General features: G+C 44.4%; 1 protein-coding gene across 4 annotated transcripts in view; it reads right to left on the reverse strand.

Moving 5' to 3' along the window:
• The window catches only part of LOC137354371 (collagen alpha-1(XIX) chain-like), a 655,592-nt gene that overhangs the window by 108,893 nt on the left and 522,395 nt on the right, over window positions 1-24,304 (reverse strand). For all 4 annotated transcript variants that reach the window (XM_068020137.1, XM_068020135.1, XM_068020134.1 and 1 more), the window contains 5 exons: window positions 23,767-23,820; window positions 5,940-5,993; window positions 5,521-5,574; window positions 3,573-3,623; window positions 126-161 (listed from right to left, as the gene is read on the reverse strand). In XM_068020137.1, coding sequence (XP_067876238.1) covers window positions 126-161; window positions 3,573-3,623; window positions 5,521-5,574; window positions 5,940-5,993; window positions 23,767-23,820 — 249 coding nt within the window. The remainder of the gene's footprint in view (window positions 1-125; window positions 162-3,572; window positions 3,624-5,520; window positions 5,575-5,939; window positions 5,994-23,766; window positions 23,821-24,304) is intronic.

The raw sequence follows: 24,304 nt of genomic DNA on the forward strand, positions 1-24,304 counted from the left end.
AGATTGGTTCAGTAAATTTCAGCGTAATTTCACAGCAAGTTTGATCCAGGAAATTCCAGCTAAAATCTCAAACAATTTTGATATGACACATCATGAGAAACACTCAGTATGAATTGTTGACTCACTGGTGAACCTGGAGGACCGGGTGGGCCTGGAATGTCCTGTAAGATATTCAGTGATTATAACATTTGCAAAACACTTGTTCGTTATTGTTGTGATTTTACACTTCAGTAATATCCAGCATTACTCATACACCTTCCATGCCATTGCTTGCAGTTGGAAAAGTGGAGGTCCAAGCCTGAGGACGGTTGTGTGACTGAGACAGGCCACAGATTGACTGGCAGGACAGACCCATGTGAGGATGAGTGCAGGCAGCAAGTGACATGCATGGTGGAGGGCCATCATAGAGCTAGAAGGAGAGAAGGTGAAAGGTGATAGGGATGCCTGGGGGAGAGGTGGCAAACAGTACTAGTAGCAATGGGGATGGCAGTGCACTGCACAGTGTTACACAGATAATTTAACACATGCTTGCTTTGTGTCTGTATGTTTGGCGGACTGTAAACTGGGAACTGTCATGGTGGATGGAAGTGAGCTAATTTTTTAAAAATAACATCTGATTGGTTGTATTTCAATATAGGTATAAGGAGCCAATAAACTAGGGGAACTGATTTTTATTGTACAGTAATCAGTGAATCGAAAAGTTCAGCTAAGCATAGCCATTTAGATAGTTCACACAAGACAGACTGCAGCGGTTCAAGAAGGCAGCTCACCACCACCTTCTCAAGGGCAATTAGGGATGAGCAATAAATGCTGGCTTTGCCAGCATTGCTCACATTCCATGAAACAACAAAGAAGATAGCAGCCAGAAAGCACTAAGGACACATTGTGCTACATAGACACAATGAGGTCTGTGCTCGCCATACTGGAAGCTTATATAAGATCTGGCTCCATGGTGTATGCAGAGTGTAACACAAGTTCAGGTGGCTGTCTCTGATGTTGCCACCCATCCATCACTTGCCTCTGCACAAGTAACTGGAGAAACTATACAGCCCACACAGCAAATACACTATTGGACATTCCTGGAGCAGATGTGGATAGAGTTGCCAACCCTCCAGGATTGTCCTAGAATCTCCAGAAAATGAAAATTAAACTCCAGGACGTAGCTGTCAGCTTTTTTTTTCATTTTTATTTTGAACAGTTGAAAAAATATTGAAGATGTGCAAAAAGGTTGCTTTGACTGTCAGTCTAGAATCATCCAACCAGCTGTCCAATTGGTGTGCGTAAGTGGTGCACAATGAGGATGGACACATCAAGTGACCAATGGCAGGAGTCTGGGGAAGGGCAGAATTGAAGGCAGTAGGTACTGTGCTGAAATCTCCAGGTATACATGCTACCAAATGTGACAAACCTACATGTAGGATGCTCAGGGGCACTGGCATATGGTAATAACTTGACAAGGCTATTTCATGGACATCACTTAGAAGTGAATCTCCAGGGAATGAGAGAAGAAAAGCTCAATTGAGGACACATGGAACACCTTTAAGGACATGCAAATATTGAATACAAACTAAGGACTATTGAATACAAACAAAACAAACCTAAGTGGTTGGACATGAAATATAAGATGAAAGATGATATAAGACTAACTGGTCCATCCAGCCTGTTTCAAACCGTAGTGATGCCTTATGCCTCACAATACATACACTCTTCATCCTACCCAGAGCCAAGTAAACTACTGGGAGAGACAAATGAAACAAAAAAACCCCACATCAAACTGGATTGGATGGGATTGGATGGATTCAAGTTAATGTGGTAACTATTTTTAAAAAAGGACAAAATGGATCTATTACCAAAAGACCTATTGGTCTTGCATCAATAACTAGCAAAATAAACAAATCAATTGAGAAAAATCTTGGGCATTAACTATCTGAAATCACCTTGTAAAGGCAGCCAACATAAAGGGTTGCATTTTACAGGCCCCACCAAGGTGGGATCGGAGGCGGAGGTGGGAGGGGGCACGGAACATCGTGACTAGTGGGGGCGGAGGGCGGGGGGCCCGTCGCCTCCTCGTCACCCAGCGAGAGGCCAATTGAGGCCCTTAAATGCCTATTAACGGCCAATTATGGGTCTCTTCCCGCCACCACTGGGATCTGACCAGCGGCGGGGGAGGTCTCCACCGTGCAGGTGCCCCCGCCCCATGGGCTTGGGGGGTGGGGTGGTTTCCCTCCTCCGTGGGCAATTTGTGGCCCATGACAGACCCCCCACACCAGGAACCAATCCATCCCCCTGGACCCCCTCCCCCTGGACCGCAAGACCAAACCCCAGCCCCCCCTCACCTACATCTTGTCTAGGTTCCCCTGCCTTTTTGGCCTGGCTCTGGGATCCCTGCCTCCAACACAAAATCCAGCCCAAAGTGAAGGTGGGGAGTTGAGGGTGGGGGCAAACCTTTTTTGACTTTTACTGGAAAACGAATGTTTGAAAGCCCTTTGGTGTAGTATGTCTAGATTTTCAAAGAGTTTTTGATGAAGTTTTGCTTGAAATCCTGCCACAAAAGCATAAGGTGGTGTGCCTCCTCTGTAAAAACGAGGAGTTGGATAAGTAATTGGCTGAACGAGTGAGTACTAGTTAATGGAGCAATGTAGGGCTGAAGAGATGCACTGAATGGACAGCTGAAGAATCAGATCTAGAAGCAGAAACCAATACAACTTGGTTAAATTTTCAGATCATACGAAGCCAGGGGAGGGGGGCAGGCAGTCCAGTCTAATAAAGCAGTTAAAACAACGACAAAAGGGCCTGAGAAAATTTCTGACTGCAGAGAATAATGTCTGATGAAACGCAAATTGGTGCAAAATGCTACACACTGGAAGGAAAATTGTGAGATCGACCTACTCAATTGATGACTTGAATAACTATGGGAGACGGTAACTAGGGAGTTAAAATGCACTCAACATTTAAAATAGCTCATCATTGGGGAGCAGCAATCAACAGAACAAACAGAATGCTGAGTGTTTTGTTATACCAACTGAGTATGAATCGGAGATTGACCTGTCAAAGCGATTTAGGGATCTGGCTAAATTGTCCCATTAATTCTGGTCACCAAGATAGAAAAAAAAGCCCTATGTTCAGAGAGCAGAGCAGAGAGGGGTTGGACTGAGAACTGATTTATGAGGAAAGACGGCAAAAGAAAAGGGACCTCGCAGAACTATAAAACGAAGTAAATGGATAGAAAGGTTTATCACCAATTCAAACGGAACCATCATTGCAGGTACCAACTGGTAACAGGCAAGTTCAGGACTGATATCAGAGGCACTTCTTAATCAAAGAGTGATTAGTACCTGGACTGGTCACTGAAGATGCAGTTCGATACTGATTTGAGGAATAGTGGACTTCCATGGAAGGGTGAGCTATAATGCATCGAATTGCCTGCCTCATTTATACTTAACATTGTGATGAGATGGTCCCCAAACATATTTGTAAGTAAAAGTATCATTTTCAAGACTAATTGGATCAACATAGCTCAGATCTGTAGAGACAAAGTAAACATTTGTATAAAGATGTCTAAAAGATCTTACCTGTATCTTGTATATGCTGCTCATTCCATTTCCTTCATAGGCAGCAGTGCTCTATAGAGCAGTAAATTATAATATCAGACTGAATTCTGAGAAGTATTAAACCTACTGCTCAAGTGAACATGGCAACTTAATCCTTCACTATTCAGTTTCCACAGGAAATACATTGTTTCATATTGAGGGAATAGCATCTCTTGGACTAGTATATTTTACTGAGGCAGGTTGACATATTTTGTGAATGATAATTTTGGACAATGCAACAGAATATAACACTAAACAAAGAAAAACACACAACAAACTGATTGTAAGGCACTGATTTTATTAATGAGGAAAGGGCAGCTGCTGACTGGTTTGAAAGCTCAACATGGGGATAGGAAGTGAAGAATGCCCAGAGCAAACATGGAGCGAGTCCACTTCACCATTTTACTCAGGAAATACCCAAATTAATATAACAATCACTGGAAAACAGATATAAAGCATCAACCCAGAAAATCTGCAGTGGGGGGGGGGGGGGGGGAGGGGGGAGATGTCTTCTAGTGGTTTGCCATAACTCTGCTGGGAGATTGTTATACCTCCAGAGAAATGGTGTAAATTGACGTTTATACTGTTACTCCTATCATTTAGCCTCAATTATGGCTTTGAGTCTAGAGAATCCCTCATGGAACTGCAGGGTCATAATTGTTTTTTTTTAAGGAGAATTAAACTTGAGAATGATTGGGTAATCTAGAGCTAGGTGGGAATGTAAGTTATAAGGAGGACACAAATAGATTACAAAGAGATAGAGCTAGGTTCAGTGAGTGGGCAACAAGGTGGCAGATGGAGTATAATGCAGGGAAATGTGAGGTTATTCACTTTGGTAGTAAGAATAGAAAAGTTGAATACTTTTTAAAAGGTGTGAAAGTTTGAAGTGTTGATGTTCAGAGAGGCTTGGGTGCACTTGAACAAGGAGCAAAGAAATTTAGCATGCAGGTGCAGCAAGCAATTAGGAAGGCAAATAGCATGTTGACCTTTGTTGCAAGGGGACAATTGTGCAAGAATAAGGAAGTCTTGCTACAATTTTTTAGGCCTTTGGTAAGACCACATCTGGAGTGCTGTACGCAGTTTTCATCTCCATATCTAAGGAAGGATATACTTACTTTGAAGGCAGTACAGGAAAGGTTGACTGGATTGGTTCCTGGGTTGAGAAGATTGTCCTATGATGAGAGCCTGAGTAAATTTGGCCTATATTCTCTGGAGTTTAAAACAATGAGAGGTGATCTCATTGAAACGTACAAGATTCTTAAGGTGCTTGACAGGGTAGACACTGAGAGGTTGTTTCCGCTGACAGCGGAGTCCAAAGCACGGGGGCAGAGTCTCAGGTCAATCAATTAGGACTGAGATGAAGAAAAATTTCTTCACTCGGAGGATTATGAATCTTTGGGATTCTCCATCTCAGAGGGTTGTGGGTGCTCCATCGTTGAATATATTTAAGGCTGGCAGAGACAGATTTTTGAGCTCTCGGGGAATCAAGGGATTTGGGGAGTGGGCAGGAAAGTGGCATTGAGGCCGAGGATCAGGCATGATCGTATTGAATGACAGAGCAGGCTCAAGGGGCCGCATGGTCTACTCCTGCTCCTATTTCTTATGTTCTTGTTTTTAGAGAACTGAGCATTCGAGATAATTGAGGCTATCAGGAATCTAAATTATGAGAAAAATCTAAGGAAGAAATGGACTTGTGGTTCAAGTTTCCAGGGTAGGTCAGAGATGTAAGAAGTACGAAGGGGTTCAAGAGGCAAATGGAGGAAGAAGGAATTAAAAAATATGGTGAGAGGACAAGTAGTTGGGGTTCAAAAGAATCAGGAATCAATTTGCCCTAATATGGCCTTTTCCTGGTCCTCTGAAGTCTTACATTCTGACTTTGTCCTTAAATAAAGATAATATTCCTGAATCTAAAAACATATTGGTAACTCACCGGAGGTCCAGGTGGTCCAGGTAGTCCTGGCTTTCCTGCTGACCCTTCATTACCCTATAATATACAATCAATGCTTCATTTTAAGCTCTGCTTGCATGAAAAGTAAATGAAACTAATCTAAACAATAGATTAAATTAGTGAAGCTTTATTCAGTGAACAGAGTTTCTAACCAATGGTGTGCAGAATCTCTGATCAGTAAAGTTTATGTGCCAGTAGAAAGCCGTTGTCAGTCACCAAAAGCTTTGCTGGGCCGTAAGAAGCCAATGGCAGATTTCCAGCAGAAATTTCTCATCCTTGGCAGCCCAGATGGAAACCTTTGGCGGGCCGGATTCTGGCCCACGGGCAGGATGTTGGACTACCCTGCTCCAGGGGGAAAATTTTGGGATTTCGCTAAAACAGCAACATTCATTTCTCTCTACCTTTTCTCCCTTAAGTCCTACTGGTCCTGTGTGTCCTGGTCTTCCTTTTGAACCCTATAAAAAAAGAAAAAAAAATTAGTTCAATTGATTTCAGATTCCCAGTATGTTGGCATTTTCTTTTTACACTACATTTGGTTTACCATCATTTCTGTTCCTGAAGAACTTCAGTTAATTTCTTTGCCTTTTTCCCAATGAAATGTCATGCACAGATGTTACATCAATAGTCAACAACTTGTACCTTTGCAGAATTGTGTATGCATCTCTACAGCATCTAATGTCCCAAAGTGTTTTCCAAAGGGGACAGTAGGCAGTGGGGTACCCAGCATAAAGAGAGAGAAGATAAAGGACTTGTCTTATTGTAGAGACAGCAGTAACATTTAGCGTGCATTGACAATAGCAGAGATTGATAGAACATATCATGCCAGATGCCTCTCAAGTGCCTCAGATTAGATGGACATCTGTGCAGTAGCAGAAGCAATTGTTTTGGCACTTCTCCATGCCTTGCTATTGAATGTTTCACTGTGGCCCTATCAAACATTTCAGTGCATTCCATCCTAAGGGAGTTGTGTATGTTTTTGTGTGAATCTGTGTGCACATGTATCTGTGTTTGCATGTAACTATGTCTATATGTATCTGTGTGTATGTGTGCTTGCATGTAACTGTGTGTATATGTATCTGTGTGTATGTGTGCTTGCATGTAACTGTGTGTATATGTATCTGTGTGTATGGCGACAAATGGCCCGCCCGCCCGCCTGCCCCAGGCCAATCAAGCCCTAAAGTGGCCAATTAACTGGCACTTAAGGGTATCCTTTTACCCTTGGCAGGCAGGCAGCTGAGGCCTCAAAAAAATCCACCTCATCAAACCAGGTGGCCCTCTTGCGGGCTGGCGTGGGGCCCTCCTGATTGGGCACCTGTGTAGCTGTATGTATATGTATCTGTATATATGTATCTGTGTGTATGTGTTTGCATGTAGCTGTATGTATGTGTATATATGTATATGTACCTTTGTGTATGTATCTGTGTATATGTGTCTTTGTGTGTCGATACGGTTGTGCGTATATGTACCTTTATGGATGTATCTGAGTGTATGGCCAGAATTTCACATCCCTCAAATGAGTGGGCTGGTGGCGGGGTGTGGGGGAGGGGTGTAAAATTGAGTGGTGGGGGGCCATTCCCGACCCCCTACCGTACCTGTTGCCAATTTACGTGGGGCAGCGATGGCGACAAATGGCCCTCCCGCCCGCCTGCCCCAGGCCAAACAAGTCCTAAAGTGGCCAATTAACTGGCACTTAAGGGTATCCTTTTACCTTTGGCAGGCAGGCAGCTGATGCCTCAAAAAAGCCCACCTGACCAAACCAGGCGGCCCTCTTGCGGGTTGGCGTGGGGCCCTCTTGATTGGGCACCTGTGCCCCATGGAGTGCCACCCTGAAGTCCCAACCGTCCCCAATGCACAATACTCCCCCCGCCCCCCTAACCAACCCCCCCTTGCCTCGCTGGGGCCTGACTGATTGCCCCCACCGAGACCCTTAAAATTTACCTTTTTTCTGGGGCCGTCCTTCATTATCTTCCGATGGCTGGGTGTAATCCCAGCAGTGGCCACCGCTCCCGGTGGTGCCGCTGGGACTAAGTGCTGCCAGCCCGCTGATTGGCCGGCAGCTCCATTAGGCGGGACCTCCTGCCTCAAGGAGATGGAAGTCCCGCTTCAGACCACTTAAAGGCCTGGGGAGCGAACAATCCCAGTCTGGCTCCCCAGGACTGGTGGAAGCGGGGTCACCACAGACATTTTGGTTGGTGGACAGGGGCCTCCCCCACCCAATGAAAAATTCTGGCCTATGTATGTTTGTGTGTAGCTGTGTGTATATGTATCTGTGTGTTTGCATGTAGCTGTGTGTAGATGTATGTGTGTGTATGTATCTGTGTGTATGTGTGTTTATGTGTAGCTGTGTCTATATGCATCTGTGTGTATGTATCTGTATGTATGTGTGTTTGCAGGTAGCTGTGTGTATATGTAACTGTGTGTATGTGTGTGTTTGCGTGTAGGTGTATCTATATGTATCTGTGTGTATGTATCTGTGTGTATGTGTTTGCATGTAGCTGTGTGTATGTGTGTTTGCTTGTAGCTGTGTGTATGTATCTGTGTGTATGTGTTTGCATGTAGCTGTGTGTATGTGTGTTTGCTTGTAGCTGTGTGTATATGTATCTGTGTGTATGTATCTGTGTGTATGTGTGTTTGCAGGTAGCTGTGTGTATATGTATCTGTGTGTATGTGTGTTTGCAGGTAGCTGTGTGTATATGTATCTGTGTGTATATGTGTTTGTGTGTATATGTGTATTTACATTTACAGTTGATCTGCAGGTGTTATTAGTTTAATTGTGGCAACAATTTTTAGAATGAAGAATTTGGAATGAATTCCTGCTGAGTTTAAGGCTAAAAGTACAAAAGGACAACAGAACAGTAAAGATAGAGACTTTAAAGACAGCTTCTCTTCAGAACGTAACCAAACATGCTGCATCTAGAGCTCACAAATTGCATATAGAACCAAAAAGCTTTGTTCCTCCTTAATTTAGATTCTCAGTGAAGAGCCAAATGCAGGCCACCTCCAACCTTGAAAGCATAGGAGAGATGGCAAGATAACTCAGGATGTAGTAAGTGCTGTATTAAATGGAATCAAAGTAATATTCAAATTATCAAAGTTCACTTGAAACACAAAACAGAAGCTTTACTCAAACACACATCAACTTCTAAATTTCTCCCTTGGTGTCTCTGAAATTGTTGCTCTTTTCTGTGTAGAACTGTGCTTTTCATTGTGCCAGGATGGACCAAATCACAATTCTTGCCCCTATTTTGATGAAGTGAATGTTGGAAGCACCCATAATAGATATGAAAACTGGAGGCAGTCGTGACAGTGGGAAACTACGATGTGATAGGATTATTGAAAACGTGGCTAAACCCAGAGGAGGGAAAGGATGGTAAAGGAATAGCTATGTATCAGGGACAAGTGGGAGGTAAGTGATTGATTGGGATGGGGTTAGCCACTGACTGGCTAGAAATTGACACAAAGGAGACAATGTTTTCTACAAAAGAAATTAGAAAGGTTTGTGAGAACAGGAGAGTTATTTTAATGGGAGGCTTCAGACAACACAATATAAAACAGGGAAACTGGTCAATAAAGAGTCAGGATTAACAAACATAACGTATGGCTACTTCATAACTCAGTGCATAAGGGAAGCGACGGGTGGTAGTGACCTGGTATTCATATATGACCCAGACAAACACACAGGGAAGTGAAGTCAAGGTACCCCTGGGGGACAGTGACTACACAAGGATCAGATTTAACATGATCTGGGACCCAATTGAACCTAGAACCAATGAGCAAGGTTTATAACCTTAAAATGGCTAAATTCAAAGAGATGAGGGAATAATTTGAACAAATGCATTGAAGGAGGATGTTGGTTAACATTTTAGTAACAGTCCAATGAACATATTTAAAAGAATAATGCCAGACACGAAGGACAAGTGTGTACTTAAGATCAATAAACTCAGACTAAACAAGCATATCCTGAAACAGATTAACAAATTAAAACTGAAATGAAGATGGTGTGTTGCCTCCCTGGTGCCAGGGTCATGGATGTCATGGAGAGTCTGCAGGGCATTCTTCTGGGGGAGGGTGAACAGCCAGAGGTCATGGTCCATATTGGTACCAATGACATAGGTAAGAAGGGGGATGAGGTCATTAAAGCAGGTTTTAGGGAGTTAGGAAGGAAATTAAAAAGCAGGACCTCAAAAGCAGTAATCTCAGGATTACTCCCAGTCCCACGTGCAAGGGAGCATAGGAATATGAGAATGGAGCATTGAACACATGGCTGGAGAACTAGTGTAGGAGGAAGGGCATCAGATTTCTGCGACATTGGGACCAGTTCTGGGGCAGATGGACGGGTTGCATCTTAGCAGGACTGGGATGAACATCTTCGCAGGGAGATTTATAAACCTGTTAGGGAGGGTTTAAACTAAATTGTTAGGGGGATGGGAACCTGAGAGGGAGCTCAGATTGGAGGGAAGCCAAACTGGTAACTAGTCAGGGATGTGGGAACCAAGAGCAAGTATTAGAGAGAATACCAAGGTGCACAGAATACTGGGGGAGATAGATAGCACAGGAGTAGGGACTAGTAAGTTATTAAGTGGGGTCCTGGTAATGGAGAAAGTAATAAAGTCTGAATCAGGGTTAATGTGCATTTAGTGAGAGTTCAGAGCCAACATGTGCCCGTTAAGGTGAAGGGTAGGACCAACAAGTCCAGGAAACTCTGGATGTAAAGGGATATAGAGGACTGCATCAGGAAGAAAAAGGAGGCTTATGGCAGATTCAGAGCGCTGAAAACAGCTGAGGCCCTAGGGGAGTAGGAAAGTGTAGGGGGGTACTTAAAAAAAAATTAGGAGAGCGAAGAGGGGACACGAAAAAACACTGGCAGGCAAGATAAAGGAAAATCCTAAGGCATTTTCTAAGTATATTAAGGGCAAGAGGATAAGCAAGGAAAGAGTAGGGCCCATTAGGGACCAAAGTGACAATCTATGTGTGAAGCCGGAGGATATAAGTGAGGTTTTAAATGATTACTTTTCATCTGTGTTCACTATGGAGAAGGACGATGCAGGTGTAGAGATCAGGGAGGGGGATTGTGATATGCTTGAACATATGTATTGAAAAGAAGGAAGTATTAGCTGTTTTAGCAGGCTTAAAAGTGGATAAATCCCGGGGCCCAGATGAGATGTATCCCAGGCTGTTATGTGAGGCAAGGGAGGAGATAGCAGGGGCTCTGACACATATTTTCAAAGCCTCTCTGGCCACGGGAGAGGTACCAGAGGACTGGAGGACAGCGAATGTGGTACCATGATTCAAGAACGGTAGCAGAGATAAACCAGATAATTAGGTGAGTCTAACATCAGTGGTTGGGAAAATATTGGAAAAAATTCTGACGGACAGGATTAATCTCCACTTGGAGAGGCAGGGATTATTCAGGGATAGTCAGCATGGCTTTGTCAGGGGGAGATCGTGTCTAAGTAACTTGATTGAATTTTTCAAGGAGGTGACTCGATGTGTAGATGAGGGTAAAGCAGTTGATGTAGTCTACATGGACTTCAGTAAGGCTTTTGATAAGGTGCCGCATGGGAGATTGGTTAAGAAGGTAACAGCCCATGAGATCCAGGGCAATTTGGCAAATTGAATCCAAAATTAGCTTAGTGTCAGGAGGCAGAGGGTGATGGTTGAGGGTTGTTTCTGCTAGTGGAAGCCTGTGACCAGTAGTGTACCACAGGGATTGGTGCTGGGACCCTTGCTGTTTGTAGTGTACATTAATGATTTAGATGTAAATATAGGAGGTATGATCAGCAAGTTTGCAGATGACACGAAAATTGGTGGTGCCGTAAATAGTGAGGAGGAAAGTCTTAGATTACAGGATGATATAGATGGGCTGATAAGATGGGTGGAGCAGTGGCAAATGGAATTTAATCCTGAGAAGTGTGAGGTGATGCATTTTGGGAGGACTAACAAGGCAAGGGAATATCCAGTGGATGGTAGGGCCCTAGAAAGTACAGAGGGTCAGAGGGACCTTGGTGTATTTGTCCATAGATCACTGAGGGCAGCAGCACAGATAGATAAGGTGGTTAGGAAGGCATATGGGATACTTGCCTTTATTAGCCGAGGCATAGAATATAAGAACAGGGAGATTATGATGGAGCTGTATAAAATGCTAGTTCGGCCACAGCTGGAGTATTGTGTACAGTTCTGGGCATCACACTATCGGAAGGATGTGATTGCATTGGAGAGGGTGCAGAGGAGATTCACCAGGATGTTGCCTGGGCTAGAGCATTTCAGCTATGAAGAGAGACTGAAAAGGCTAGGGTTGTTTTCCTTAGAGCAGAGAAGGCTGAGGGGGGACCTGATTGAAGTATACAAAATTATGAGGGGCATTGATAGGTTAGATAGGAAGAAACTTTTTCCCTTAGCGGATTGGTCAATAACCAGGAGGCATAGAATTAAGCTAAGGGGCAGGAGGCTTAGAGGGGATTTGAAGAAAACAAATTTCACCCAGTGGGTGGTTGGAATCTGAAACGCACTGCCTGAAGAGGTGGTGGAGGCAGGAACCATCACAACATTTAAGAAGTATTTAGATGAGCACTTGAAAAGCCATAGCATACAAGGCTACGGGCCAAGTGCTGGAAAGTGGGATTAGAATAGGTAGGTGCTTGATGGCCAGCACAGACACGATGGGCCGAAGGGCCTGTTTCTGTGCTCTATGACTCTGTATGTGAATGCATGGAGTGTGGTTAATAAGACTGGTGAGGTACAGGCACCAATTGCCATGTGGAAATATGATCTGGCTATAACAGAGAGCTGGCTCAAAGAAGGGCAGGACTGGGTGTCAAACATTCCTGGATACACTGTGTTCAGAAAAGATAGGAAAGAGAAAAATGGGGGAGGGGTGGCGGTAATGATTAAGGAGAGCATTGCAGTGCTGGATAAAGATGTCAGAACAGAATCAATTTGGCTACAGCTAGAAAGGTGCAGTTACATTGCTCGGTGTTGTCTATAGGCCACCAGCTAGTGAGAAGAACATGGAGGAACAAATTTGCAAGGAAATTACATACAGCCACAAAAATTATAGGGTAGTTACAGTGGGGGACTTTCATTATCCAAACATAGACTGGGATAATCATAATGTAAAGGGCAGTGAGGGATAAGAGTTCCGAGAGTCTGTTCAGGAAAATGTTCCACATCAGTATGTTGCTAGTCCAATGAGAAAGGAGGCACTGCTAGACCTGGTTCTTGGGAATGAGGTGGACAAGTGGATCAAGTGTCAGTAGGAGAGCATTTAGTGGACAGTGATTATTGTATCATAAGGTTTAGGCTCACTATGGAAAAGGACAAAGAGCAATCCTAGTTTTCTATAGGCATATAAATAGTAAAAGGGTGGTAAAAGGAGGAGTGGGGCCGATTATGGGCCATAAAGGGGATTTACACATGGAGGCAGAGGGTCTTTACCAAGGAAGATGATGCAACGCAGGCTGAAAAAGGAGGTAAGTCAGACAGTAGAAGGGTTTAAAATCGATAAAGATGAAGTATTAGATAGGCTGTCTGTACTTAAATTGGAAAAGGAACCAGGACCAGATAAGATGCATCCAAGGCTGTCTCCCTCTCTCTCTCTCTCTGTCGGTGCATGCTGGATTTCAAAAAAGAGGGAAAAAAAGCTACCAGCGACATCATGGGAAATCTGTAAGCTGATTGTTTGGTAAGTAACATCTATTATTGCCTGTAAATAGCTTCAAAAAATTAAAAAAAAGTTATTTAAAACAACCCTCAAATAGCTACCTTGTAAGTGGTAAGGTTGTTACTACTAAGGTTTTTTAATTCGTGTAATTTATTAATAATTACTAGTTAGAATAGTGCTGTTTGGACAGAGTAAGGCTGTGAGCTGTGTGTGAGGGATTTTACTGAATAGGGGAAGGAGATGCGCTTTGCTGTCTTTCTTTCCTTTTCTGCCTTTTCAGCCTCCACAGTTCGGGGAAGAAGCTGATTGGAAAATAACTGGTAAGTTATTCCACTTATTACACTAGCAATAATTAGTTTATAAAGCGAAGTAATGGCAGGGCAGCTTGGCCGAGTGGAATATGCCTCTTGTGGTATGTGGGAATTCGTGGACGTACCATATGTCCTTGACAAACACATCTGCAGGAAGTGTCACCGGCTGCAGAAGCATGAGCTTCGGGTTTCGGAAGTCGAGCAGAGGCTGGAGTCAGTGTGGCACATCCGCGAAGCGGAGAACCATGTGGATAGCACGTTTCAGGAGGTAGTCACCCCGGAGCTTAAGAGAGCATAGGCAGAGAGGGACTGGGCGGCTGCCAGACAGACAGGAAGGTCAAGGCAGATACTGCAGGAGTCCCCAGAGAACATCTCACTTTCTAACTGGTATTCAGTTCTGAGTACCGATGGGGGAGAGGATTCCTCTGGAGAGTGCAGTGAGAGTCATAACCAGAGAACCATGGGTGGCTCAGCTGTGCAGGGAGGGAGGAGAAAAGACAAGACAGCAATAGTGATAGGGGATTCTATAGTTAGGGGAACAGATAGGCATTTCTGTGGTCGCGGACATGATTCCAGGATGGTATCGTGCCTCCCTGGTGCAAGGGTCATGGATATCACTGAGTGGCTAAAAGCATTCTGGAGGGCGAGGGTGCACAGCCAGAGGCTGTGGTCCATATTGATACCAATGATATAAAAAGAAAGAGGGATGAGATCCTGCAGGCTTAGTTTAGGGAGTTAGGAACGAGATTAGCAAGCAGGACCTCAAAGATAGTAATCTCCGGATTACTCCCAAGGCCATCTGCTGGTGAGTATAGAAGTAGGAAAATACACCAGATGAATGCATGGCTGGAGAGATGGTGCAGGAGGGAGGGCTTCAGATTTCTGGGACATTGGGACCGATTCTGAGGAAGGAGGCACCTGTACAAGCCGGATGGTCTGCACCTGAACAAGACTGGGACAAATATCCTTGCAGGAAGGTTTGCTAGTGCTGTTGAGGATGGTTTAAACTAGTTTGGCAGGGGGATGGGAACCTGAGCGCAGTTTCAGATAGGACAGTTTCAGGGTAGGGAACGGGAGACAGAAAATTAGCGAGTGACTGAAAGACAGAAAAAGCAAAGGTTAAAAAGTGTGCAGCACAGGAATTTGGCAGAATTAAAGGGTATTTATTTAAATGCAAGGAGTCTAGTAAATAAAGCCGATGAGCTGAGAGCGCAGATAGACACATGGCAACATGATATTGTTATAACGGAAACTCGGCTTAAAGAGGGGCAAGAATGGCAGCTCAACATCCCTGGATATACAGTTTCCAGGTGGGATAGAGAGAGGGAGAGAAAAGGAGGGGGTGTAGCATAATTAGTTAAAGAATCCATTACAGCTTTGGGGAGGGATGATTTGCTAAATGAATCATCAAATAAGGCCATTATGGGTGGAGCTGAGAAATAAAAAAGGGGCAGCCACACTACTAGGAGTGTACTATAGACTCCCAAATAGTGAGAGGGAGGTAGAAGAACAAATATGGAGGCAAATTTCTGAGTGCAAAAGCTATAGGGCAAGAATGGTTGGGGATTTCAACTACCCCAATATCAACTGGAATACAAACAGTGTGAAGGGCACAGAGGGCACAAAATTCTTGAACTGCATTCAAGAGAACATTTTTTAGCCAGCACATAACAAGCCCAACGAGAGGGGGCACAATTCTAAATTTAGTCTTCAGTAATGAAGCTGGGCAAGTGGAGGAAATAACAGTGGGTGACCATTTTGGAGATAGTGACCATAATACAGTAAGTTTTAGCATAATCATGGAAAAGGACAAAGATAAAACCAGAGTAAAAGTTCTAAATTGGGGGAAGGCAAATTTTAAGAAACTGAGAGATGATCTGGCGAAAGTGGACTGGATACAGCTACTTGAAGAAAAATCAGTGGCAAACCAGTGGGAGTCATTCAAAAGTGAGATACTACAGGCACAGTGTAGACATGTCCCCACAAAGATAAAGGGTGGTACTGCCAAATTAGAGCCCCCTGGTTATCTAGGAGCTTACCAGGTAAGTTAAGGCAGAAAAACAAAGCTTATGGTGATCACAAAAATTTTCATATTTTAGAAAAACTAGAGGAGTATAGAAAGTGCAGGGGTGAAATAAAAAAGGAAATTAGAAAAGCAAAGAGAGGACATGAAAAATGATTAGCAGGTAAAATCAAGGAAAACCCGAAGATGTTTTATCAGTACATTAAGAGCAAGAGGATAACTAAGGAAAGGGTAGGGCCTTTCAGAGATGTACAAGGGAACTTATGCATGGATGCAGAAGATGTGGGCAGAGTTCTTAATGAGTTTTTTGTCTCTGTCGTCACAAAGGAGAGGGATGATGCAGACATTGTAGTAAAAGAGGAGGAGTGTGAAATATGAGATACGATAAGCATAATGAGAGAGGAAATACTAGAGGGTCTGACATCCTTGAAAGTGGATAAATCGCCAGGGTCAGATGAATTGCATCCCAGGTTGTTAAAAGAAGCCAGGGAAGAAATAGCAGATGCGCTGAGGATCATCTTTAAATCTTCACTAGATACAGAAGAGGTACCAGACGATTGGAGGTTTGCGAACATTGTACCATTGTTTAAAAAGGGGGTGAGGGATAGGCCAAATAATTATAGGCCAGTTAGTCTGACCTCGGTGGTGGATAAATTGTTAGAATCTATTATGAGGGACAGGATAAGCTGCCACTTGGAAAGGCACGGATTAATCAGGGATAGTCAGCATGGATTTGTTAAGGGATGGTCATGTCTTACGAACCTAATTGAGTTTTTTGAGGAAGTAACAAGAAGGATTGATGAGGGTAGTGCAGTGGATGTGGTCTACATGGATTTTAGTAAGGCATTTGACAAGGTCCAATATGGTAGACTGGTCAGTAAAATGAAAGCTATGGGATACAGGGGAATGTGGCAGGTTGGATCCAGAATTGGCTCAGGGACAGGAAACAAAGGGTAGTAGTCGACAGATGTTTTTGTGAATGGAAAGCTGTTTCCAGTCGGGTTCCACAGGGCTCAGTGTTGGGTCCCTTGCTGTTTGTGGTATATATTAATGATTTGGACTTAACTATGGGAGGCATGATTGGGAAATTTGCTGATGACACAAAAATTATTAGTGAAGAGGATAGCCGTAGACTCCAGAATTATATCAATGGTTTGATTGAGTGGGTGGAAAAGTGGCAAATGGAATTCAATCCAGAGAAGTGTGAGGTAATGCATTTGGGGAGGGCAAATAAAGTGAGGGAATACACAATAAACAGGGGGATATTGAGAGGGGAAGTGAGAGACCTTGGAGTGCATGTGCACAGGTCCCTGAGGTGGCAGGACAGGTAGATAGAGTGGTTAAGAATGCATATGGAATGCTTTCCTCTATTGGCTGAGGTATAGAACTCAAAAGCAGGGATGTGATGCTGGAACTGTATAAAAAGCTGGTTAGGCCACAGCTGGAGTATTGCATACAGTTCTGGTCACCACATTACAGGAAGGATATAACTGCTCTGGAGAGAATACAGAGGAGATTTACAAGAATGTTGCCAGGGCTTGAAAGTTGCAGCTATGAGGAAAGATTGGATAGGATAGGGTTGTTTTCCATGGAACACAGGAGGCTGAGGGCTGACTTAACTGAGGTGTACAAAATTATGAAGGGCCTAGATAGAGCAGACAGGATGGACCTGTTTCCCCTAGCAGAGAGGTCAATTACCAGGGGGCACAGAAGGATTAGAGGGGACATGAGGAAAAACATTTTCACCCAGAGGGTGGTGGGTGCCTGGAATTCACTGCCAGGAATGATGGTGGAGGCAGAAACCCTCAATTCATTTAAAAGGTACCTGGACATGCACCTGAAGTGCTGTAACCGGAAAGGTTATGGACCAAGTGCTAGAAGGTGGGATTAGATTGGGCAGCTAGTTTTTTCAGCTGGCACAGACACGACAGGCTGAATGGCCTCCTTCTGTGCTGTAATTTTTCTATGGCTTCTATGGTTCTAGGGATACTGAGGGAAGTGAGGGTGGAAATTTCAGAGGCACTGGCCATAATTTTTCAGTCATCCTCAGACTCGGCAGTGGTGCCAGAGGACTGGAGAATTGCAAATGTTACACCCTTGTTAAAAAAAAGGGTGTAAGATAAGCCCAGCAATTATAAGTCAGTCAGTTTAACTTCGGTGGTGGGAAAACTTCTAGAAAAAATAATTCGGGACAAAATCAATAGTCACATGGACAAATGTAAGTTAATTAAGGAAAGCCAGCATGGATTTCTTAAGGGAAAATCATGTTTAACTAACTTGCTGGAGTTTTTTGCGGAGTTAACAGAGAGAATTGATGAGGGCAATGCTGTTGATGTGATGTACATGGACTTTCAAAAGGTGTTTGATACAGTGCCACACAACAGACTTGTGAGCAAACTTGTAGCTCATGGAATAAAAGGGACGGTAGCAACATGGATAATAAATTGGCTGAGTGACAGGAAACAAAGAGTAATGGTTAATGGATATTTTTCTGGCTGGAGGAAGGTTTGTAGTGGAGTTCCCCAGGGATCAGTGTTGGGACCCTTGCTTTTCCTGATATATATTAATGACCTAGACCTTGGTGTACAGGGCACAATTTCAAAGTTTGCAGATGATACAAAACTTGGAAGCATTGTGAACTGTGAGGAGGATAGTGTAGAACTCCAAAAGGACAAACACAAGTTGGTGGAATGGGCAGACAGGTGGCAGCTGAAGTTCAATGCAGAGAAATATGAAGAGATTTATTTTGGTAGAAAGAACATGGAGAGCCAATATAAAATAAAGGGTACAATTCTAAAGGGGGTGCAGGGGCAGAGGGACCTAGGTGTATATGTGCATAAGTCATTGAAGGTGGCAGGATAGGTTGAGACAGCGGTGAATAAAGCAGACAGTATCCTGGGCTTTATTAATAGGGGCATAGAGTACAAGAGCAAGGAAGTCATGTTGAACTTGTATAAGACACTAGTTCGGCCTCAGCTGGAGGATTGCGTCCAGTTCTGGGCACCGCACTTGAGGAAAGACGTGAGGGCATTGGAGAAAAGATTCATGACGATGGTTCCGGGGATGAGGAATTTCAGTTATGAAGATAGATTGGAGAAGTTAGAACTGTTTTTCTTGGAGAAGAAAAGGCCGAGAGGTGATTTGATAGAGGTATTCAAAGTCATGAGGGGTCTGGACAGAGTAGATCGAGCGAAACTGTTCCCATTCATGAAAGGATCGCGAACGAGAGCACACAGATTTAAAGTATTTGGTAAGAGAAGCAAAAGTGACCTGAGGAAAAACTTTTTCACGCAGCGAGTGGTTAAGGTCTGGATTGCGCTGCCTGAGAACATGGTGGAGGCAGGTTCAATTGAAGCATTCAAAAGGGAATTAGACAGTTATATAAAAAGGAAGAATGTGCAGGGTTATGGGGAGAAGGCGAGGGAATGGATCTGAGGGAATTGCTCTTTCGGAGAGTCAATGTGGACACGATGGGCCGAATGGCCTCCTTCTGCACTGTAACGATTCTGTGATTCTGTGAAGAGGCAAATCTTTAAAATACTCAGGGAGGAAGGGGAAAGGGATCAATGGGGTGAGAAAAATAGTAACAAGTTAAAAGGGAACGCACAGAGAAGAAACTACGCCTGAATGAGACGCAGACAGAGTGGCCGGAATCTTGTTCTGCCGCAGCTGACCGAAGGAAGTGGTGCCCGGCCTGCGCCGGCTGCATGTCGCAATCTTCAGTGGGGGCGGCTCATTTGAATGGGTGGGGCAGCCCGCACCCCCCCTCGCCCAATCACGTGAAGGGAGCGGTCCATCTGTCACTGGCAAGGGCGTCAGCTACATGAGCACAGGCACTGACGCTATTTTTAAAGGGCTTGGAGACCTTCCGGGATTTTTAAAGAAATCACTAAACATTTTTAAAAACAACTAAAACCGGTATTTCTGGACCTCTCCCACCACCACCACCACCCCTCCACCACCCCCCACACCACCACCACCACCCCTCCACCACCCCCCACACCACCACCACCCCCCACCACCCCCCACCCCACCACCACCTCCCACCACCAACCACCACCCACCCCCACCCACACTACCACCACCACCCCTCCACCACCCCCCACACCACCACCACCCCCCACACCACCACCACCACCCCTCCACCACCCCCCACACCACCACCACCCCCCCACCACCACCCCCCACACCACCACCACCCCCCCACCACTCCCCACCACCCCCCACCACCACCCCCCACCCCACCCCCCCCCCCAGTACCCACAATATTAGATACTTTCCCTCTCCATCCCAAAACACACATGTTTTCCAACTGAACTTTCCCCCCTCAAAGTGCAATGACTATCAACTTTACTCCTTCCCACCAGGAAAACTGACCTGCTCCCCCCTCCCAACCAGTGTGGCACCTCGATTCCCCAGACAAGGATCGGAAGATGCGGGAGTGCCTGCCAGCGGCACGAAGATCGCACCGAGACTGGAGGTGACGGCCTCTTGCAATTATGCCAGGTATTTAAATTTATTTACTTATTTTTATACATTCATGGGATGTGGGCGTCGCTGACCAGGCCAGCATTCATTGCCCATCCCTACTTGCCCGTGAGAAGGTGGTGGTGAGCTGCCTTCTTGAACTGCTGCAGTCCATGTGTGGCAGGTACACCCACAGTGCTGTTAGGAAGGGAGTTCCAGGATTTTGACCCAGCGACAGTGAAGGAACGGCGATATAGTTCCAAGTCAGGATGGTGTGTGACTTGGAGGGGAACTTGCAGGTGGTGATGTTCCCATGCATTTGCTGCCCTTGTCCTTCTAGTTGGTAGAGGTCATCAGTTTGGAAGGTGCTGTCGAAGGAACCTTGGTGCGTTGCTGCAGTGCATCTTGTAGAGGGTCCACACTGCTGCCACTGTGCATCGGTGATGGAGGGAGTGAATGTTTGTGGATGGGGTGCCAATCAAGTGGGCTGCTTTGTCCTGGATGGTGTCGAGCTTCTTGAGTGTTGTTGGAGCTGCACCCATCCAGGCAAGTGGACAGTATTCCATCATACTCCTGACTTGTGCCTTGTAGATGGTGGACAGGCTTTGGGGAGTCAGGTGATGAGTTATTCGTCGCAGGATTCCTAGCCTCTGACCTGCTCTTGTCGCCACAGTATTTATGTGGCTACTCCAGTTCATTTTCTGGTCAATGGTAGCCCCTAGGATGTTGATAGTGGGGGGACACAGTGATGGTAATGCCATTGACTGTCATGGGGAGATGGTTAGATTCTCTCTTGTTGGAGATGGTCATTGCCTGGCACTTGCGTGGCTCGAATATTACTTGCCACTTATCAGCCCAACCCTGGATATTGTCCAGGTCTTGCTGCATTTCTACACGGACTGCTTCAGTATCTGAGGAGTCACGAATGGTGCTGAACATTGTGCAATCATCAGCGAACATCCTCACTTCTGACCTTATGATTGAAGGAAGGTCATTGATGAAGCAGCTGAAGATGGTTGGGCCTAGGACACTGCCCTGAGGAACTCCTGCAGTGATGTCCTGGAGCTCAGATGATTGTCCTCCAACAATGACAACCATCTTCCCCTGCGCTAGGTATGACTCCAACCAACGGAGAGTTTTCCCCCGATTCCCATTGACTCCAGTTTTGCTAGGGCTCCTTGATGCCATATTCAGTCAAATGCTGCCTTGATGTCAAGGGCAGTCACTATCACCTCACCTCTTGAGTTCAGCTCTTTTGTCCATGTTTGAACCAAGGCTGTAGTGAGGTCAGGAGCTGAGTGGCCCTGGCGGAACCCAAACTGAGCATCACTGGGCAGGTTATCGCTAAGCAATTGCTGCTTGACAGCACTGTCGATGACACCTTCCATCACTTTACTGATGATTGAGAATAGGCTGATGGAGCAGTAATTGGCCAGGTTGGATTTGTCCTGCCTTTTGTGTACAGGAAATACCTGGGCAATTTTCCACATTGCCAGGTAGATGCCAGTGTTGTAGCTGTACTGGAACAACTTGACTAGGGGCACGGCAAGTTCTGGAGCACAGGTCTTCAGTACAATTGCCGGAATATTGTCAGGGCCCATAGCCTTTGCAGTATGCAGTGCCTTCGGTCGTTTCTTAATATCACGAGGAGTGAATCGAATTGGCTGAAGTCTGGCAGGTGTGATGCTGGGGACTTCAGGAGGAGGCCGAGATGGGTCATCCACTCGGCACTTCTGGCTGAAGATTATTGCAAATGCTTCAGCCTTATCTTTTAAATATAAGATGTCTCCCTTTTAAGACGGAGATGAAGAGCAATTTTTTCTCTCTCTGAGGGTTGATAGTCTGTCTAATTCTCTTCCCCAGAAAACAGTGGAGGCTGGGCATAGAATTTATTCAAGGTTGAATTAGACAGATGTTTGATAGACAAGCGAGTCAAGAGTTATGAGGGTCCAGGCAGGAAAGTGGAGTTAAAACCACAATCAGATTGGCTGTAATCTTATTGATTGGCAGAAAAGGCAAGAAGGACTGAATGGCCTACAATGTTTCTAGGGTGATCTGAGCACTGACAGTGGCCTAGAAATTAACACAGCTGCAGAGGCAAAATACAACAACAATGAAACAGCAAGAGGACTGTCAGAGAAGAGGTGCGGATATTAAAATATGCAAATAGACATAAAATCGATGATGAGCTCCAGAGAGTCAAAACTTTGATTTATTACTTCCTCAAACATGAACAACAAGCCTTCCCCAGAGGCATAATTCAAGACCAATAAAAGTGGGATTAGAATTAACGAGACAAGGTGAAAGGATTTCAAACAATTAAGTCCGGATTTAAAGGTATTTATTCCAGAGTGTTGAAGACATGAACAAGGAGATCTAAGAGGTACTGACAATCATTATGAGGGAGTCATGGACACTTGTTACTGAAGTGGCCATATCCAAAAAGAATGAACAAACCAGATATAGACACCTACATTCCCATTGTCTTACTTCAGTTCCATGTATAATAAACGATTATCATAAGTAATTTTCAGTTTTATCTGTACAACAGCCTAGCTAAATGACAGTCAACACTGCTTTAGATGGGAGCGGGGTGGAGGAGGCGGGGTGGGTAGGGGCACTGGTGCAGTTCCTGCCTGAGCAATCCCCTTTATCTCTTTGAGGAAGTGACATCCCAAGTTGACTGTGGTATACCCAACAATGCTGTGTGCTTAGATTTCCAAAAGGCATTTGATAAAGTTGTACCAGTTAAGCCCAAAGCAGTGAAAATTCGGAGCAAATCTAGTATATGGATACAAAACTGGCTGAAGAGCAGAAAATAATGGATATTGGTTAGAGGGGTAATGTCTGGGTGAGGGGGAAACACTGAGTGTGTGCTCCAGGGCTCAGTATCGAGATCACTGCTGTTTTATTAATGGCTTGGATTCTAAAACTCAATGTAAAGAAAGAAGAAGAATTACATTTCTATAGTGCCTTTCATAACTCAGGACATCCCAAAATGCTTCACAGCCAATGAAATACTTTTGAAGTGTAGTTACTGATGTAACATAGGAAAGTGGTCAAACCTGCCAAATTTACCAAACTGGAAGAGGCAGTGAAATTGCAAAAGGCAGCCCCCAAAGTACAGAATGAGTTGGACAAAATGTCTAAGTGGGCAAAACAATGGCAGATGAAACTTAATAGAAAGGGAAGACCCTGAGAAGTAATCTTGTAAAGGTATATAAGGTAGTAAAGTTGTAGAAAAGTTAATCAGAATATTATTGTAAAAGCAACAGTTGGAATTTGCCAGAATGAGGGGATAAAGATTCAAACTAGAGATTGTTCTTCATGCAAAGGAAGATGAACACTTGGAATCAACATTGGAAGTGACAACTCTGGAACCATATGAGAACATTTATTTGCAGCAATGGAGGGAAGGAAGTGTTGGGCTGTTCTTGAAGGGTGAGGGAAGATGGAGCTGAGGCAGGAGATCAATCATGATCTTACTGAATGGTTAATCAAGCTTGAAGGGCCAAATGGCCTATTCCAGCTCCTATTTCTTATGCTTTTTTGGTCTAAGATGAGCTGAATGGCCTTACTTGTGAGGTGCCCCACCAAACAGCTTAGCCAAAGACTGGTGAACATGAACCCATCATATGGCAAAGGGTTCTATTCTTCATCAGGCAGGGAGTGAGAGAAGGGCTGAGGAGCCAATGCAGCCAGAAAGGGAGGTTTCGGAAAGAAGTAAAAGAACATTCCCACAAATATAAAGCCAGATGACTACATACCGCAGGTCCTGTGGCCCCCGGGGGTCCTGGAAGCCCTGGTACACCAGGCTGTGCCTAAGATTCAGAAACAAACATGTGTTCTATTTTATTTTCTAACGATAATAAGCAATTAAAAAATGCAGACAACTAATTGGATTCTTGAAAAACAATCAGAAGGTATATAAAGTATGCACAGGGCCCACTTTTCCTTGAGACAGGCGGCTCCAAAGAAGATGACTGAGCCCAAAGTTGCAGCTCCTGTGAAGATAAATGGAGCTGCTCAAGAATGGAAATGGGTTCCAGTGTAAATAAGGGCTCTGGAATCATAGAAGATTCAAAATAGAGTGGATTCAGGAAATGTGATCTTTTTCTTTCACTGGTAATGAATATTTAAAAAATTATATTGATTTTTGAGACCAAATTGGGGGAGTGACTTGAACAAAAAGTATTCCCTCATGATCTTTCTTCCTCTTTAAGCAAATTAATGGCTGACAAAAAAAAAACTCAAAGGAATATAATTAAAGAAAGACTCTCATTGTAATTGTGTTACAAACAAAGC

Source organism: Heterodontus francisci, chromosome 3, assembly GCF_036365525.1.
Source record: "Heterodontus francisci isolate sHetFra1 chromosome 3, sHetFra1.hap1, whole genome shotgun sequence".
Taxonomy (NCBI): Eukaryota; Metazoa; Chordata; class Chondrichthyes; order Heterodontiformes; family Heterodontidae; genus Heterodontus; species Heterodontus francisci.